General features: G+C 36.3%; 1 protein-coding gene across 1 annotated transcript in view; it reads right to left on the bottom strand.

Annotated features, from left to right (window-relative positions):
- THSD7B (thrombospondin type 1 domain containing 7B) overlaps positions 1–18,456 on the bottom strand; it is a 701,170-nt gene that overhangs the window by 571,553 nt on the left and 111,161 nt on the right. Inside the window, exon 3 of the mRNA XM_007456952.1 lies at positions 1,419–1,667. Within this exon, the coding sequence (XP_007457014.1) occupies positions 1,419–1,667 (249 nt within the window). The remainder of the gene's footprint in view (positions 1–1,418; positions 1,668–18,456) is intronic.

The raw sequence follows: 18,456 nt of genomic DNA, 5'->3' as shown, positions 1-18,456 counted from the left end.
GGTTAATCTGTCAAGGATCGTGAACTACACCTGCTTTCTCCACTTTTCAGGCAAGAAATGATGTAAATCTAAGGAGTCATTTTAGTAAAAAATGAACAATCAATATGTAAGGGGTATGTTGAATCCACCCTGATTTCAATGGTGAGGTGGAGGAAGTGAATGACTATGAATGTGTAAACAGGAACTTGCTCCTCTATACCCGCCCCCAACCTCAACCTCTGCCCCGCCCATACATGCTTTATTTCAGGTTTAAGGAATAACCAGGCCCATCAACAACACCAGCTGAGTTTGTAACCCACTTACCCTTCACATATCCCCAGATGATTAATTTCTACAAGAAGTTATTTTTTGCCTCATTTTATTTTTCACCGAGGGAGTGATCTCAAATCTCAGAGACTATAGAAAAGTTCTACCTAAAATAGCTATTTAGGGCTTCCCTGGTGGCGCAGTGGTTGAGTCGTGCCCCAGTCCGGGAAGATCCCACGTGCCGCGGAGCGGCTAGGTCCATGAACCATGGCCTGTGCCTGCGCGTCCCGAGCCTGTGCTCCGCAACAGGAGAGGCCACAACAGTGAGGGGCCGGCGTACCGCCAAAAAAAAAAAAGCTATTTAAATCTAAAATACAGATTTAAGATATAGCTCAGGGCAACTGTCCCGCAGGAATTATTACAAATTCATCCCCAACAGACTTCTAAACAGCCAGCCCCAGTGATTTCTGTCATTATCAGACTGATCCCACTGTAAGCCAACAACCAGAGGAAAATGCACTGGAGGTCTTCACCAAGGGCTACACAATCAGGCAAAATATAGCCAATATCAAGATATTAAATTTAGCTACTAACTTATGTTGACCCTTTTCTCAGCATTCTCTGGTTCCCTAGGGACTCTGAAATAGAAACAATGCCCAGAGCAGCAGTGACCTTCAGAGAAAGAGCATCCTTAGAATCAGGCGGCTGTCACTCATTAACTATGTAACCTCAGAAGTTATTTAATCTCTCTGAGCATCAATGGCCTTATTTGCAAAATGAAGATGCTTATGAATGGCTTCTTAGGTTGTCATAAAAATTAGGTGTGACAATGTCAGGTAATGATAACTAATGGTTATTAAGCACTTATGATATGCCAGGTGCTGGATGAAGTAAGTACTGCTAATAGAAAAGTAAACTGAGGCACTAGATTTCAGTCACTTGCCAAAATTCACATAAATTAGAAAGTCATAACAATCACATAATTAGAAATAGGATTGGAGCCCAGGCAATCAACACAACCCACGCTCTTACCCCCCCTAGGCTTTACTGCCTAATATGAAACTCTGCATTGAGTCATAAGTCACAGCTACAGTTATTGTTAACCTCTCTATACCACTTAAAATGAGATTATATAGAACAACTGAACACTCATGCCAAAGAATACACAATACCTGGGACATGAGTGCAAAAATTCTCCTTCAACGATGCAGGCCTCTTTCTCGAGAAGTTCAGGGCAGTCCTCTCCGCCTCCAACAGCAACGTGCTTCACATTCCGGCTCCTGCTTCTAAATCCTGGCGAGAGGCTCCCTGAACGGCACGTCTTGGAGCAGGGGCTCCAGGAGGACCACTCGGTGGTTTCGCAGTCTTTCGGCATGATGCAGGACTGGATGGTCACAGGCAAGGAATCTTGCGTGCAAAGGCTGAAGGAATAGAAACAGAAAACAGTAGGCTGTAGACTAAATGGGTACAACCAACATTATGAAGTGCCTATTCTGGATGAAAAGAAAAAGCCTGAAATCTGGGATAGCATTCAAGTAGGAGGTTTTTTTTTTTAAATGTTAGAGGCATCATGATAAAATATTGAAGGACATATATTTTAAGAATGAACACTCTATTTCATCTGAAACTGTGAAGTTATCTCACTCTCGCAAGACACATGTGTAAGGTGAGTCCACATTGTACCTTGTCCAAAGCATCATCAGAAATAATGGAGGTTCTTCTCATGTGCTTTCACCTCTGATACAGCCTAGAGTTACCCTTCGTCCAGTGGTTCCTAGGTGTCACACACTGTCCTGTAATTCACAGGCACTTTCTTACAACAGTCTCTTGAGTATACATATTATTATGTCCATTTGTAGATGACAATACTTAAGGTCAGGAAGGCTAAATCATTTGTCTAAGGTCAAAGAAAGGTAAATGTAAGCTTTCGAGTATTATTCTGTCCATTCTTTTAAATACTGAGCGATTAAAAAATAAATGTGGTATTATGTTTCCCCATACTGTTAGGCTCTGCGCATCAATTTCCTCATCTGAAAAACTGAAGTGCTTTCAAATACTAACAATGTAATTGGAAAACAGATAAATAAAAAGATAACATGATAATGTGATGAACTCAACATAAAAGCACTTACAATGATGAGGAGAAAAACTGATGAGGCAGTGATAGACCACCTGGGAAAGCTGGGGGTAGGAGTGAGGCAGGTTCTAAGACAGAAGGACATCTGAGCTGCATTTTAAAAGATTAATGGTAACTTCTCAGGCACGGAAAGAAGACTATTTTAACTCAAGGAAGTAGCATATTTGAAGCCCTGAGATAAAATTTGTGGGTATAGGAACCAGTGGTATGCTAGAGCTGGATTTACTGTTTAACAAGGACCAACTGTAAAATTTTCAGGAATTTTGCAAGCCCATTGATTTCATGTAAGTAGCTTAAAATTAGCCATGGTGGAAGTATTTACACTACAGAAACCAGCAAATGCCATAAATCAAGTCCCTTTACCCTACCCTGACCCCTTCAACCCCCAGAACTGGTGGTCAAATATTCACAAGCACACCACAAGTTGGAAAGTAAAAGCCAACTTGTCAATTGTCATAAATGTGTCCATTTATGACACATAAAGTTCAAAGAGGAATGTGGATAAATATTAGGTATGTAGTTCTTCAAAAGGGATTTCTGGAAAGGCTAAGGAATTTGGATTTAATTGAGCATTAAAGAATTTTAAAGGGAGAAAATCAGACTCATATAGGGAGACAATATTTTGAGTATTATTGGCATTTTTTTCACTTTGTTGTTGTTAGTATTTCCCTTATTCAGTCAAAGGCATCCATTACTTTGGGGAAGAAAAGGATAATTTTGACAGGAATGTAACTCAAAGAAAGGGTCAGTGTTCAAACACTGACTTCCAAAATTGAGCCTATGAAACTTGGTGGAATAATACACAGGGTTTGGCAATAGTTCCTTTGTATGTGTTTAAAAAGAGAGAAGTATTAAAATGTTTCCAAATTTCTGACTTGGGAAAGTATGTAGAGTAAGGGAGCCACCAACAGCAATGGATTATAGTAGACAGTGTGCAGGGGAGAATGAAATATGTTCATATTTGGCCACAGTGATGAGTAAAATATAGTGAGATTTCCATATTGATATTCATCATGAAGCCATAGAGGATTAGTGTGGCTTTCAAATTTCACAATGATATAAACCTTTGGTCCAATATTTTTTAAAAGTCTATTCAGATCATATTATCCTCTTCAAAATGAAAAAAGCAATGTATACCTCATTATGATCACTCACTCCAATTAGATATTTGGGGGGCCTGGGATCAAGAATAGGAAGAACCTCTCTTGAAAATGCCCCACATAAGTCATAATGTATCATCACTGTACAATGAGGAGGAAAGAGGGAAGGCCCACCTATTTTTGGTTTATGATATAACAGAAAGCTGTTAATCAACAAGTTTCTAGGTTTTGACATTTCAGAAATTATTATTGGCTGAGCTATGTCCCTCTCAAATTCATATGTGAAAGTCCTAACCTCCAGTGCTTCAGAATGTATCTGTACGTGAAGATAGTCTTTTAAATGTGGTCACTAGGGGTGGCTCCTAATCCAGTATGACTGGTGTCCTTGTAAGAAGAGATTAGGACACAGACACACACAGAGGAAGAGTATGAGAAGGCCTGGAGAGAAGACAATGGTCTACAAGCCAAAGAGAGGCCTTAGAAGAAACCAACCCTGCTGACACTTGATCCAGCCTCCAGACCTGTGACAAAGTTAATTTATGTTGTTTAAGTTACAGTCTGTGGTACTTTGTTAAGGTAGCCCTGGCAAACGAAAACAAAACTTTAATAGTTTTTAATTTGTGTGTGTTTTTAGATAAGGAGTTTTAATTTCTCAGAAGGATTTTCTTCTTCCTTTCCTAAAGAAGAACTCATACTATACAGTTCTCTGTCTACAGAAGTAGTGGTTTGGTTCTTACCATTTCCTAGCTGTCACTCTCATGTTTCCCGAACTGACTTTTCCTATTGGACCAGAAGAAGGGGTAAGATTCCAACAGTACAAGTACTTGCATGGAGTTGCAGGGATTAATCAAGGCTTGTGTAATTTTGAAAAGGGCTCCTAATTCTTGGAATTAGGAAGGGCATATATTCCACTGATTACATATTTACTTATTTTTAAAGTTATTTTTATTAACTTGCCTCCTTGGTTAAAAAAATAATAATAATAAAAGGTATGACATAGGGCCCTGGTCTAATGTGATCATTGAGATGTCTTTTTACCGAAATAGTGGAATAAGCACTAAATGGTGAATCAGAAATATGTGTCCTGAAATTTGCATCACAATACATTAGCATGACCTTAGTCTCATGGCTACTTAGTTTCATTATTTGCAGAAAAGTTAAAAAAAAGAATAATAAAATGTGATCTGCTTAGCTCCCCAGAGTTACGGTACCCTTCAGTTCAGTAGAATCACCTTATAAAGTCCAAAACAAACATTCCTGCCTTTACACAGAATTGGGACTCAATCTTTCCACAGAAGGTGGTATGCCTTTTTAATAAAACAGACATATAATGTTGATTTATCTTTAAAAAAAAAGAGAAGCTACGGTAATTAAACCTCCTTGAGATTTATAGAGTATGGTTGTCATTTGTAAATTACTTCACAAGTATTCAACTGTAAAGGAAATCTTTGAAAGCAAAAATAACTCTAGTTATTGTTACTTCCTCTGGAAATGTAAGGAAATCTCTTTACATACAAAATAAGGACAGAGCTCTTAAAAGATAAAAATCAACAGAAAAATACCCTCATTTCATTAACCCTTCAATTACCACTTTAAAATAGTATTAAATATCTCAAACATTCAGAAAAGTAGAGTAATGTAATAAACACTCCCATACTTTACTAGCGAAGCCTGACATTTACCTCAGATTTCATTAAATAAATAAAAAATTATAAATTCAGGTGAATTCCCTGTGTCTTTTGCAATCCCAGTTCCATCTCTCTTCCCCAGACACAGCCACTATCCTGAAATTGATTTTTATTATGCTCCACCGCATTTTTATACTTTAACTAAATATGTACATCTTCATAAATAGCATTCATTGTCTCGCATGTTTTTACAAGTCTCACTTAAATATTATTTTGTTATACATATTACTGTGGAAATTATTTTTCTCACTTAATATTATGACTCCTAGATCTAACCACGTTGATAAATGCAGATAATGTACATTCACTTTTATTAGTAAGTAATATCCCCATGTGAACACAGGGCAATTTATGTATTCATTTTCCCATTAGTACACCTTTCGGTTGTGCTTAATTTCTTATGATTCCACAGGATTATGTATTAAACATTCTTTTACATGATGTCTCTATGTGGTTACACATGTGTGAGAGATTTCCTGAGTATTGTTGCCTGGAGTTAGGCCATAAATAGTCATGTAAACAAATATAATAGGTATTGTGGTATTTTCCCTTTCCTACATGCTCAAAATTCTTGGTTTTATGACTTATTTTTTCCAAAATATTGAGGACGTGCACTTGGTTTTTCAGGTAACCACTGAGCTTTATTCATATTTTTCTCAAATCATTAGTGATTACTCAGATTTCCTATCCTATGAATTAATCATTCATATTGTTTGTCCATTATGGTAGGTGGACTAATGGTGCCACAAAAAATGTCCACATCCTAATCCCTGAAAGCTGTGAATATGTTACCTTACGTGCCAACATAAACTTTGCAGATGTGACTGTTAAGGATTTTGAGAGGAAGAGATGATCCTGGATTATTCAGGTGGGCCCAGTGTAATTATAAAGGTCTGTCTAAGAGGGAGGCAAAGGGGCCACAGACACGGAAGTAGATATGATATCAGAATCAGAGGCTGGGATAATACATGACCCAAGGAATGTAGGCAGCCTCTAGAAACTGAAAAATGAAAGAAAACGGATTCCCCCCTAGAACCTTCAGGAAAAGAAAAAAAAAAAAAAAACAACACAGAATAATGTCTTCATTTCAAGATTTCTTAACTTTTAGGCTTCTGACCTCCAAAACTATAAGATAATATATTTGCATTATTTTAAGCCTCTTAGTCTGCTGTAATTTGTTACAGAACCTGTAGGAAACTAATACATCTATCTTTCCATTCGGCTGCCTTTTTCTTATTGAATTTCATAAGTACACACAAACAGATGATGATGACAGTAAATAGATATATAGAGAGAAATACAGATTCTTTATAGTACCCTGTTGTTTTCTCTATATGCTACAAATAACTTTTCCCATAATTTTACTTTTAATTTTGTTTATAGTGTCTTTTTGTGGTACATAACATTTTAGTTTGTTTTTCAGTGCTTTTTTTTTTACCACAAACAAGATTTTTTCCCCATCCCAATGCCATAAGTTGTGCTCTCATATTTTTTCTTCTAGAAAAGTTTTATATTTCCAATTTGATATTTAGCTCATCAGGCAGTTTGATATATATTTTCATGTACTGCATTTTATAGGAAGGACCTCCTATTTTGGAAACATCAACATTGAACACATTTGTTCTTCTTGTTTAACCTATATAATTCTGATTTTTCCCCCTATTTTCAGTATTCTTTTCTTTCAAAGAGATTTCCTCAAAATTCTCTTCAAACTTTTTTGTTTTTTGCATTTTATTTTGCTGACTTCATTATAATAGATCCCATTCATTGTCCCTTTTGAGGTATTTTCAGTACTTGAATGGCAGATTTGAGTTTTTCAGAGTATGTGTTTTATCTGCTAGTCTTCTCTTTTCTCTTCTTCATAACTTTCTTTTCCTTGACTTGCTCCTTTTGAGTTGCTTTGAGAAATGTTTCTTATGCCTAAATTGGAGGCAAGTGTGATAGAAATTATGTAGCTCCTTATACTGGCAGAGGAGTTCAATATGGTTTAACTTTGTATAGAAGTTAGAACCAGCTATTGTTACATGTAATATTTCAGTTCAGAATTTGAACTGAAGGAAGGGAAGAAAAGAATGTGATTTTTACCTTTTTTAACAAATGTGAAAGAATCAGTTTTTAAAATTTCATAATAGTGAGTTGTTTGGCATTTGTTACATGTATAGAGAGAAGACTAATAATCTATATTTATAACTAAATCATTGAAACAGAAAAAGAATCCCATTGACTCTACTTTCTTACACTTTGTTCTTCTATGTCCTCTTCAGATTTGGCTTCAGGACTTTGGTTTGTGCCGCTAGCTTCCCCTTCCCTCTTTTTTTCCCTTCATTTTGGAAATAAGTTTCTGTATATGTTGTAATTTTAGCTAGTTTGTTTTAATTAACCCTTTCTCACCCTACTCCTCCCCCCCTTTCCATGGTAAATAAGATAATAACCACTGAATTTTCAGAATTTAAAAGTTAAGCTTTTTTTTTTTCCATTTAAAGGTAAAAAATATTTGGAGCTAGCAGAGACAAAGTGAGAGGCTTGAACCTTGGTGAGCTCTAAAATAGATAAAGATTATATTCATGAAAGCGAAATGTCAGTTACTTAAGAGATGCATCTTCTGACCAGTAAACTGTAGAGATTTGTTACAAACATTGTTCCCAGCCCATTACCAACATTTTTACTGTCTGTGAGAACTTAAGTGACAAAGTACTTCATGGGTCATTTGAGATGTTGAGTTACTTTAGATTTTTTTCAAATAAGTAAATAATATTCAAGTAAAACACTGGAGAAAGAAAGAATAATGAAATGTGCTTGTTGATAGCAATACATTTTTTATTTTAAAGATTTAAAAAAGGTCTGTAACCTGTAACATTAATTATTAGAGTGCCCTCTCTTCTCCCTTCCCCTCCTCCCTTCTTCTCTCATATTTTAATCGTTTGGCTTTTGGAGGCAGTATTGTCCCTTCTGACATGCCAAGAGCCACATGAAAGAGAAAAATATGTGCTTTGGTTCTGGCTTTTTGTTCCCACCATTCGCTCCTAATTGACTTCACACCTACTTGTCATCCTGCAATAGTACAAATCATGAATAAAAATAATTTTGATGTTTTGGAGTACATTAGGAGAACTTAATATGAGTTTTATTTCCTATCATTCCCATCATATCTCTGTTAAGATACAGGTATAAGGATAGAAATGGCTGGTGGGTTTGTTTGTTTTTTTTAATTGGTAATACAGGAAGGTTTTCACAAAAATAAGTAAGATAATTAGTGAAACTTGTATCTAGAGCACTTAATAGTCTCTGTTTTCAATTTGATTCTTGATTTCATTTTTCTCTGGATTATATTGGCCTTCTACAGCTATTACTAAATTACTTTACAGAAATAAGCTGGTTTATTTCTGGTGGAAAGCTACAGTGTCTGTTGAGTTCCAGATTTGAACAATCTTTGTAAATAGCTGTCTGCATGGATTATGATAAAGAAGATGCTACCAATGAAATGGAAAACCAACTAGATGGTATAAGACTGATCCTCATGACCACTCTAGAAGGCACTTCCATGCGTAAGTCATAAAGGCCATATTCACTGAATGCAGTGCCAATGCCCCATTTTTATGCCTGTGACTCAACAAAGGTCTTTTCAGTTTATAGAAGCAGTTTGGGGTTTGTATTTACAACTTCCTTGATGGTTACCTGCACGTCCATTGCTGGCAACGGACTTTGTTATTAAAACCTGACTCCTAGGTTAAGGGAGCTACGCTGTGGTTTATTCTTTACTTACTTGGATAAACTAACTTGTAATAGAAATGTACTTTGGTTAATTCTGAAATGTGTCAATTTTTGAATAATCTTAATCTTAAAAGCAATACAGAATTGTGATTTATTAATTTTAAATTAAAATGTTCACATGTTGTTGCAAGAAAAATTATATCTGAATCAAGATTCATGTTTTTTTTTAATAACTGCCTTTTGTATTTACCTTTTTGTCATTACTTTAGAATGAAAATTCCCATTTAAATCTAAAAAAACAAACAAAAACTTTTTATTAATTATTTTGCAAACATATTTTGCAAGTTTTTAATGTCCAATATTTCTTTCTCATTTCCTACTTATTTATTTTTAATATTACCCTGCTTTTATTTCATGAATGAATATTTAATATCTTTGACAATATTAAATGTAACCTTTTTTTTTACTTTCATGATCCTTTGCTCTTATGGATTAGAATGAAGTATCACAAGCACAGATTGGAAGCTCTTTGATCACAGGTGGGTATCATCAAATGGTAAGCATTTCTGTTGGCTGATTATGCGGAACTCAGACCATTTTATTGGAGACCCTCAAATGTTGGCCTCCGTCAGTCTTGATTCTTTAGTTCACCTTTTTCCTAACATAAGAATTCTCCTATCTCTTGCACTACGTGTATAGAGCTGGCTGTCAGCTTTATGAAAACTGATTGGAGAAAGAGCTGTCAGGACACTCTCACAAACTATGGACAGATTTTCACTTAACCTGCATGTTCACAGGATGATGTTTCACACACTATGTTCTGCAGGTAAGGGAGTAAGTTTTAGGCACACTGAACACATTTTTAATCAGAGCTGCTTACTACTACCTATAATTCTTAAACCTTCCAAGAATCTTGTACTAGAACAGAATAGGCTATACTGTGGTAACAAATAAACCCTGAAATCTCAATGGTTTAACAAAATAAGTGTTCATAAAGACTTTGATGCAGGTTATTCCGCCCTCTTAGAAGGCTCTTTTCTACCTGAAGACTTAGGGACCCAGTTTGTAGCCATCTTAAAAATTCACCATCTAGAATACATGGCTTCCAAGTTCACCATTAGGTAGAAAGGTAGAGAGAGCAGGAGGAGGGCCCAAAGTGATTTATGATTTTACCCTAGATATGGCTTATGTTACTTCTGTCCACATTGCATCGGTCAGATCTCAGTCAAATGGCTCCAACGTAAGTGCAAAGAGGACAGTGAAATATCTTTCTCCGTGCTGTGAAAGAGGCAAAAATGTGACACTGGCGGCGCAGTGGTTGGGAGCCCGCCTGCCAATGCAGGGGACACGGGTTCGTCCCCTGGTCCGGGAGGATCCCACATGACGAGGAGCGGCTGGGCCTGTGATCCACGGCCACTGAGCCTGCACATCCGGAGTCTGTGCTCCACAACAGGAGAGGCCACAACAGTGAGAGGCCCGCATACCGCAAAAAAAAAAAAAATGTGATAGGCAAATGGGTTTGTGTCTGGTACAGCTGCGTCATGTAAACTGATCTGCTTCTTGCAGATCTTCCAACTGAAGGGGAGCATTCAGCTTTTTCTACTCTGCTAGGTAAACTACCACTCATTCATCTACTTTCCAGCTCCCCAAATTCATTGACATTTCTTTTTAGCTAATATCCTTTCCTATTATATTTGTCCTTGAGAGTTCATGCCTTTTTTATTACTTTACTGTTATTTAAGTGAGGTTCCAGAATACAGCAGCAATAAATGATTATGTTCAGTTGCCACCTTTAACCAGAAACCTAAAAAGTTCTTTGAGAAAAAGCTTTGTGAAAGCACATAATGATCTAATCTATAAATAAACAAATTCCTACAGAGCTAAATCTACCCTACGCATGGAAAAAAATACTGGTTAGAAGTAATTAAAAATGGATGAGTAAAGTTTTGAATTGTGAAAGAATTTTCATTTCTATTATACTTGTTCAAAATTATGTAATATTTGTTTATAGAATTTAGTACTTGTAAAATGTGCTTTACAGTTAAAAAGTTATTTTTATAGAAGTAAAATTGCAACTAACTAAGAAAGTACTCTAGCAACCTTTATAAAACTGTGGGTCATTCAAAAGTACAGTTATTCCAGTTATTTAGCAAAAATACTGCTATCCATATGGTAGAAGCTTACCCAAATTATAGCATAATAACAAGGGAACAGTTGCTTCTAGAGCTTACGTATTCTAACTTAGAGAAGGACTGCAAGATCACACCATGAAAATAACACCAGGGAATAAAATGTGAATGGTGAAATGAAGAGAAAAGAACCAGAACCTAGATAGGCTTAAAAGAGAATAGATTTGGGAAATCAGATATAATATATGCTATTTATTTAAATGATTTTGACTGCAAAGTGGTAGCATTTTTCTGCCATAAGTCAACTTAATAGGAATATCTGAGAAAAACAAGAATAATAACTTGAAGAAGGAAAACATGCACATACCAAGGTTTACGTGAAATCCCTGGCTGCTTTAGAAACTAGACTAAAAGTAAGCTGCCTAATATATATATGATTCAGCAAGTGAAGACATTTGAAAAAAATGTGAGTTTAAAAATTTTTTTCTGGAAGACAATTTTGAAAATTTAAGAAATAATTTCAAATTACCAAGAAAAATATTAAGGATTACTGAGAAATTTTAGCTGGAGGATTATGAGTTTCCTTTTCTAAACTCCCTTCGTGGACAAAGTAGCCTGAGGTAATTTACATCTTATTTGACAAAAAATATTTATGTTACGTTAGAATTTATAACTAGTGGGGGCCTCTGATTGAGATATACAAACTTTTTCCTTCTAATTCTCAATAAAATAAAACTGAGCTATTAAAATGCCCCTTGGGACTTCCCTGGTGGTCCAATAACATATCTGCCTTCTAATGCAGCAAATGCAGGTTCAATCCCTGGTCATGGAACTAGGATCCTACATGCCGCAGGGCAACTAAGCCCGCATGCCACAACTACTGAGCCCGCGCACCTCATCTAGAGAGCCCACGTGCCACAAACTATAGAGCCCACGTGTTCTGGAGTCCGCACACCACAACTAGAGGAAAGCCCGAGTGCTGCAACAAAGAGACCGTGCACTGCAATGAAAGATCCCACATTCCGCAACTAAGACCCGACACAGCCAAAAAAATAAAGAAAATAAATATTAAAAAAATAAAATAAAATGCCTCTTAATGTCTTATTTTGATTTATACCATTTTAAATTGTTCAACAGATAATAAACCTAAAATCATGCACTAAAGCTAAAATAGCAATATGAAATTATATTTTAAATATGCTGTTCAGTTGCTTCTGTAGGATAGAGAGATTTTTCTATGGATAAAGAGATAAGAGCACAGATATACTGACATATTACATTCCTAAGAAGAAATATCCTTGAGAGTGATATTATATCAAAATGGAATGCTTTTAATATTGTGCTCATTTCCTGTTACCAGAAAACATTATTCAACAGAGATTTAAAATGCAGTATAAGTCTCGGAATAAAAGGGATTCTATCTTCTCCAAATTTCTTAGAGTACTAAGAATGATATGTTGATACATATTTGTGAATGCTTAGAGATGAAAGCAATATCAGCAACCATTTGAAGGTCTTAGCTGCTACCTTCAATTTATAGAGAAGTACACTGATGCCCAAAAATGTTATGTGACTTTCTAATGGGCACACAGCAAAAAAAATACAGAATGCCCAAGACGAAAATTAAATTTCTCTGTCTTTTAGGCCAAAATTATGTTTACAGTTGGTCCATGTGAGAGCTCTTCTTCTTAGAGACTCAAATTTATGACCTGAAAGTTGCATTTAAAAAAAAAAAAAAAAGCCTATCTTGACTTTCAGGTTTGGAGAACATTGGCAGTTGCCTGATCCTGAATTTCTCCTACCACCATTACCTCCCCCAAAATAATAAGAGTAAAACAAACCACACATTACCCTTGTGTTCACCATTACTGGATAAAGAGAACACACACACACCCCTTCAGATCACAAGTAAGTAGAAAAACATTCTAACAGACTACCCACTGACCTCCTTCAGATGCAATTTACTAGGTGTGGAAAGTAGAGGAGAGGCATCCTAAAAGAGTCTTATAAAAATTACTACAGAAATTATCATACTAAGTGAAGTAAGCCAGACAGAGAAAGACAAATATCATATGATATTGCTTATATGTGGAATCTAAATAAAAAGGATACAAATGAGCTTATATACAATACAGAAATATACCCACAGACATAGAAAACAACTTATAGTTACCAAAGGGGAAAGGGGCGGGGAGGGATAAATTAGGAGTTTGGGATTAACAGATACACACTACTATATATAAAATAGATAAACAACAAGGATATAGCACAGGGAACTATACTCAATATTTTGTAATAACCTATAAAGGAAAAGAATCTGAAAATATATATATATATATATACATATGTATAACTGAATCACTTTTCCATATACCTAAAACTAACACAACATTGTAAATCAACTATACTTCAATTTAAAAAAAAAAAGACTACAGAGGAGTTAAACACTTAGATGAATCAAAGACAAAAGTTTTCCAGAAAAAGTAAGTTAACCAAACTTCAAAACACACAATACAGGTCAGAAATTGGTAGTCCTAGCACACATACAGAGGAGGGCCTTGAAAGTGTGCAGGACTAGAAGTGGCAGTCTTGGAGAAGCATACCTTTGGAGGATAATCATATATAGAGAGGATGGCTGGTAGTCCATAGAGATGACACAGTAAAGGAAAGGAAGGAAATAGTGGAGGAAATTAAGAATCCTATACAAACAAAGGTGAAATAAGACACACCTGGGACTTCCCTGGTGGTCCAGTGGTTAAGACTTCTCCATCCAAAGCAGGGGGTGCGCGTTCGATCCCTGGTCAGGGAGCTAAGATCCCACATGCCTTGTGGGCAAAAACCAATACATAAAACAAGCAATATTGTAACAAAAAAAAAAAAAAAAAAAAATTAAAAAAAAAGGCCCAAAAAAAAAAAAAAAAAAAAAAAAAACACAAGGCACACCAATCATTCCCCACCACCACTACAAGCAATAAGGTCCGTAAATGACATGTCACAAAAGATGGCAGTACTCACAGAAGAGGACGTTTTTGAAATATGAACTGTGTTCAGGAAATGAATGAAAACAGAAATAAAGCAGACTACATCCATTGAAAATTACAACAAAAAATCAGAAAGTGTGAAAGATTTTCTGCTGGTAAGAAATTTCCTCTAAACAACCAGAAACGGGCTTCCCTGGTAGCGCAGTGGTTGAGAGTCCGCCTGCCGATGCAGGGGACACGGGTTCGAGCCCTGGTCTGGGAAGATCCCACATGCCGCGGAGCAACTAGGCCTGTGAGCCACAACTACTGAGCCTGCGCGTCTAGAGCCTGTGCTCCGCAACAAGAGCGGCCGCGATAGTGAGAGGCCCGTGCACCACGATGAAGGGTGGCCACCGCTTGCCACAACTAGAGAAAGCCCTTGCACAGAAACAAAGACCCAACACAGCAAAAATAAATTACTTATTTAATAAACAACCAGAAACAAAGTACTGATAGAAAAATACTGTCATTCAACACGTGAAACCGCAGTAAATGTCCTCAAATAAACATTGAAAGATATTACCAAAAAACAACCTAACTTGGATCAGAAGTACAAAAACTAAGACCACAATGGATTTAAAACAAGACATGAGAATTCACTGAACTCAGGAAGAACACAGAAGGAAAAAAATCATTTAAAAATGAATACCGAATTACAAGATGCCCAAGAAAGAACAAATTCCAATGAAAACACAATATAGGGTACTGAAGGAAAGTAGGGGGGAAAAAACAAAGAGAAATAAGATGAAATAAAGAAGTAAAATGGGTCAGAGAAAGTAGGAACATATACTTGGGAAAAAAGAAGTCAATACACTGGAAAAAGCTAATGTTTACAAATATAACCCCCCCAAAAACCTTTCCAAAAATAAAAGAAGACTGGAATCAATACATTTAAAGGACACATCAGGTACCCTGGAAATCTGACCCAGAACAATCAACTGCAAGACACATACTAGTAAAACCAATAAACTTTAAAGATAAACAATCAGGTTTTCAGGCAAAAACATGAAATAACTTACAACTACCAAAAAATTAACTGGCAACAGACCTCTCAAAAACAACATGTAAATCAAGGCTACACTGGAGTGCAATTTTCAAGAAAAGTAAAGAGAAAATGTGAACTAAGAATATTATATCCTGCTAAGCATTTCTTCAAATAGTTTTTAATCTACCAAATTCAGGAAATACTGTACACTGTGACTTTACATAGGAATCTACTGGATGTTGAGCTTCATCCAACCAAAGACAACTTGTAAAGCTGTGGCAAAAGAACTGACCTTAAGCATTTCATATATATAACTGTAAAGCTAAGACTACAATGAGAGTGGGATCATGGGTAGAATAATATATAAATGCTACATGTTCTGACAAGGAGAAAGAATTCACCTAAAAGATGAAAGGATAAGAGAGAGAAAAAAATGGGAAGGTAAAATAAAATTAAAGGTCTTAGCTGGGAGTCATTTAAAACTGATATAACACATAATAATAAATTAGATTAGAAAAATGGGAGTGAAGAGAACTATAAAAAGTTTTAATACAAAGATAAACCCTAAAATTAGAATGCACCAGAAAATATGTAAAAGTAAAAGCTATACACCAAACAAAAATTCAGGAAATATGGTATTATATATACCACAACTCAATCTAATATGACAAAATGAGATGAAACATAAGTCCACAAATGTGAATAAACTTAATTCATTTATTATAAGAAATTTAATGTTTACATTGACTCAGGAAGCAAAACCCAACTCCACACTGATGCTGAATATGAGACATACCTAAAGTGTGATGATTAAAAAGGCTAAATATAAAGGGATAGAAAAATATTTTTCAGGAAATGGAAAACAGTAAGAATGCACATTTGTAATCCTAATATCAGGCTAAGTAAACTTAGTCAAAAAGATTAGAAGAAACAAATAAGGATAATTTATAATGCTAAAAAGCTACATTCCACAATGAAGAGATATAGCAACAAATTATACCAACAGCCATGTATAGAAAAAACATAGAAGATACAGGAGAAAAAGAAACACACTAATAATAGGAGAATTTAACAACCATTTTCAATATAAGTCAGGCTTGTCAGACAAAACATAAGGAAAGATATAAAAAATCTACAAGGTATAATCAATAGGTACAAATACATCAAACAATTCACACCAGTAAGAAAGAATATACTTTCTTCTTAAGTGAACATAGAGCATTCATAAAGACTGATAACAGATTATAACACAAAGAAAACATCAGTAGGTTCTATAATGTAGTATTATAAACAGCAATCTGCTTACAATGCAAATAGCTAGAAATTAAAAATAAAAACAAAACAAAAAGCCCTTCCTATCTGGAAATTAAAATATCTTGCATCAAACACATCTTGGGTGAAAGAGGAAAAACAAAAAGAATCTATAAACATTTTTAAATAAAATGATGATAAATAAAAACACTACATGTTCAGAATCTATGGGATCCATTTAAAGCAGATATAAGAGGAAAATTGATAACCCTAAACATTCATGTCAATATGAATAAAGATAAATTAATTAAACACCCTATCTAAAAACCTAGAAAAAGAACTAAAATAAACACAAAGTAAATATAAAGAAGTAAATAATATAGATAACATAAAAACAATAAAGTAAAATCCTGTTTTTTGTGGGGGTTTTTTTGGCCAACCAAATAAACAAACCATTATTTTAAACAAAACTGAAGAGAGAAACACACATATATAAAAATAAAAAATGACACAGGATAAATAACTCTTCATACAGGACATACACCAACCGATATAAATAAATTTGAACATCTGGAGGAATGAGTCATTTCTTTTCAGAATATAGTCTATCAAAATTATTCCTAGTATGAACAGATTAGTCTCCATAGAAAAAAATAGAGAAAGTTTTCAAAGAAATACCTCACAACAAAGCATCAGGTCCAGCTGGATTCACAAAGAAATTCTACCAAACTTTTAGTGACCAGATGGTCCCAAAGCTATATTAATTGTTTAGAACATAGAAAATCAAGGAAAACATCCACATCATTTTTATAAAGCAAGTATAATAATATCTCAATGAGATAAAAAGAGCAAAAAAAGAAAATGACAAATGAAAAAATGGTTCAGTATTCAAAAATATATTGATATAATTCACCATATCAATAGGTTCAAAGAAAAATATCATATGATCACTTCAAAGACACTCAAAAAGCCTTTGACAGAATTCAATATTAATTCCTAACACAAACTCTTGGCAAAAACAGAAATGGATGGAGACAGCCTGAATATGATTAATTACACACACACACACACACACACACACACACACACACACACACACTTGTGACAGGGAGAATACCACTCCCTCAAAAGGTCCATACTTTAATTCTCAGAACCTAAAGGTATTTTGCATATGTGATTAATTAAGAATCTTCAAACGGGAAAATGACCCTGGATTATCTTGGTGGCCCGAGTGTAATCTCTAGGTTCCTTATAAGTGAAAAAGCTGTGCCAGGCGGGCTGCCGGCTCCGCGCCCCCGCCCGCCCGCCTGCCGGCTCCCGCGTCCCCAGCCCCGCGCCCCGCCCGCGGACGCCACTCGGCCCTGCCGGCTCAACCTAGCTTGACTCCCCGCGAGGGCTGTGGGGAGGGGGCGAGGAGGAGGAGCCGAGGAGGAGCGACGGGGAGGAAGGATCAGAAAATGCTGTGTTGAAAGGCACCGCAGAGGTCAACGGGACCACCTCCCTTAGATCTCCCTGAGGTTGTAGGTGGAAGCTCCTGATGGGAGGAATACTCCAGTGAATAGCTGGTGTAAGGCTGAAATTCTGGACTTCCATCATTCAGAACTGGAAGGGGGCATGGAGACCCTCTAGCCTGGGCCTCAGGGGCTCTCAGCAATAACTTCTGAATAGAAAATATTTCTGCCCCAGCATGAGCCGAAGCTGCCCTCTGCCTCTTTAGGAGACACTTTAAGACCAGCAGAACACCTACTGAATGCTGGCAGAAGACCTCAGACCTCCCAAAAGGCAAGGAACTCCCCATGTATCTGGCCGAGGGGATGAAAGGCTCTTGCTGCTCCAGCCAGGAATCAGGACTCTGCCTCTGAGGTGGGAGAGCCAACTTCAGAACACTCGTCAAGAAGAGACCTCCCAGCCCCACATAATTTCAAACGGCGAAAATCTCCCAGAGATCTCCATCTCAACACCAGCACCCAGCTTCACTCAACGACCAGCAAGCTACACTGCTGGACAAACTATGCCAACCATATAGCAAGACAGGAACACAACCCCACCCACTAGCAGAGAGGCTGCCTAAAATCATAATAAGTCCACAGACACCCCAAAACACACCACCAGACGTGGACCTGCCCACTAGAGAGACAAGATCTAGCCTCATACACCACAACACAGGCACTAGTCCCCTCCACCAGGAA

The sequence above is a fragment of the Lipotes vexillifer genome, unplaced genomic scaffold (genome assembly GCF_000442215.2).
Source record: "Lipotes vexillifer unplaced genomic scaffold, Lipotes_vexillifer_v1.1 scaffold1211, whole genome shotgun sequence".
In the NCBI taxonomy this organism is placed as follows: Eukaryota; Metazoa; Chordata; class Mammalia; order Artiodactyla; family Lipotidae; genus Lipotes; species Lipotes vexillifer.
The sequence above is the reverse complement of the archived record's forward strand: the minus strand, read 5'-3'. Positions and strand labels throughout refer to the sequence as shown.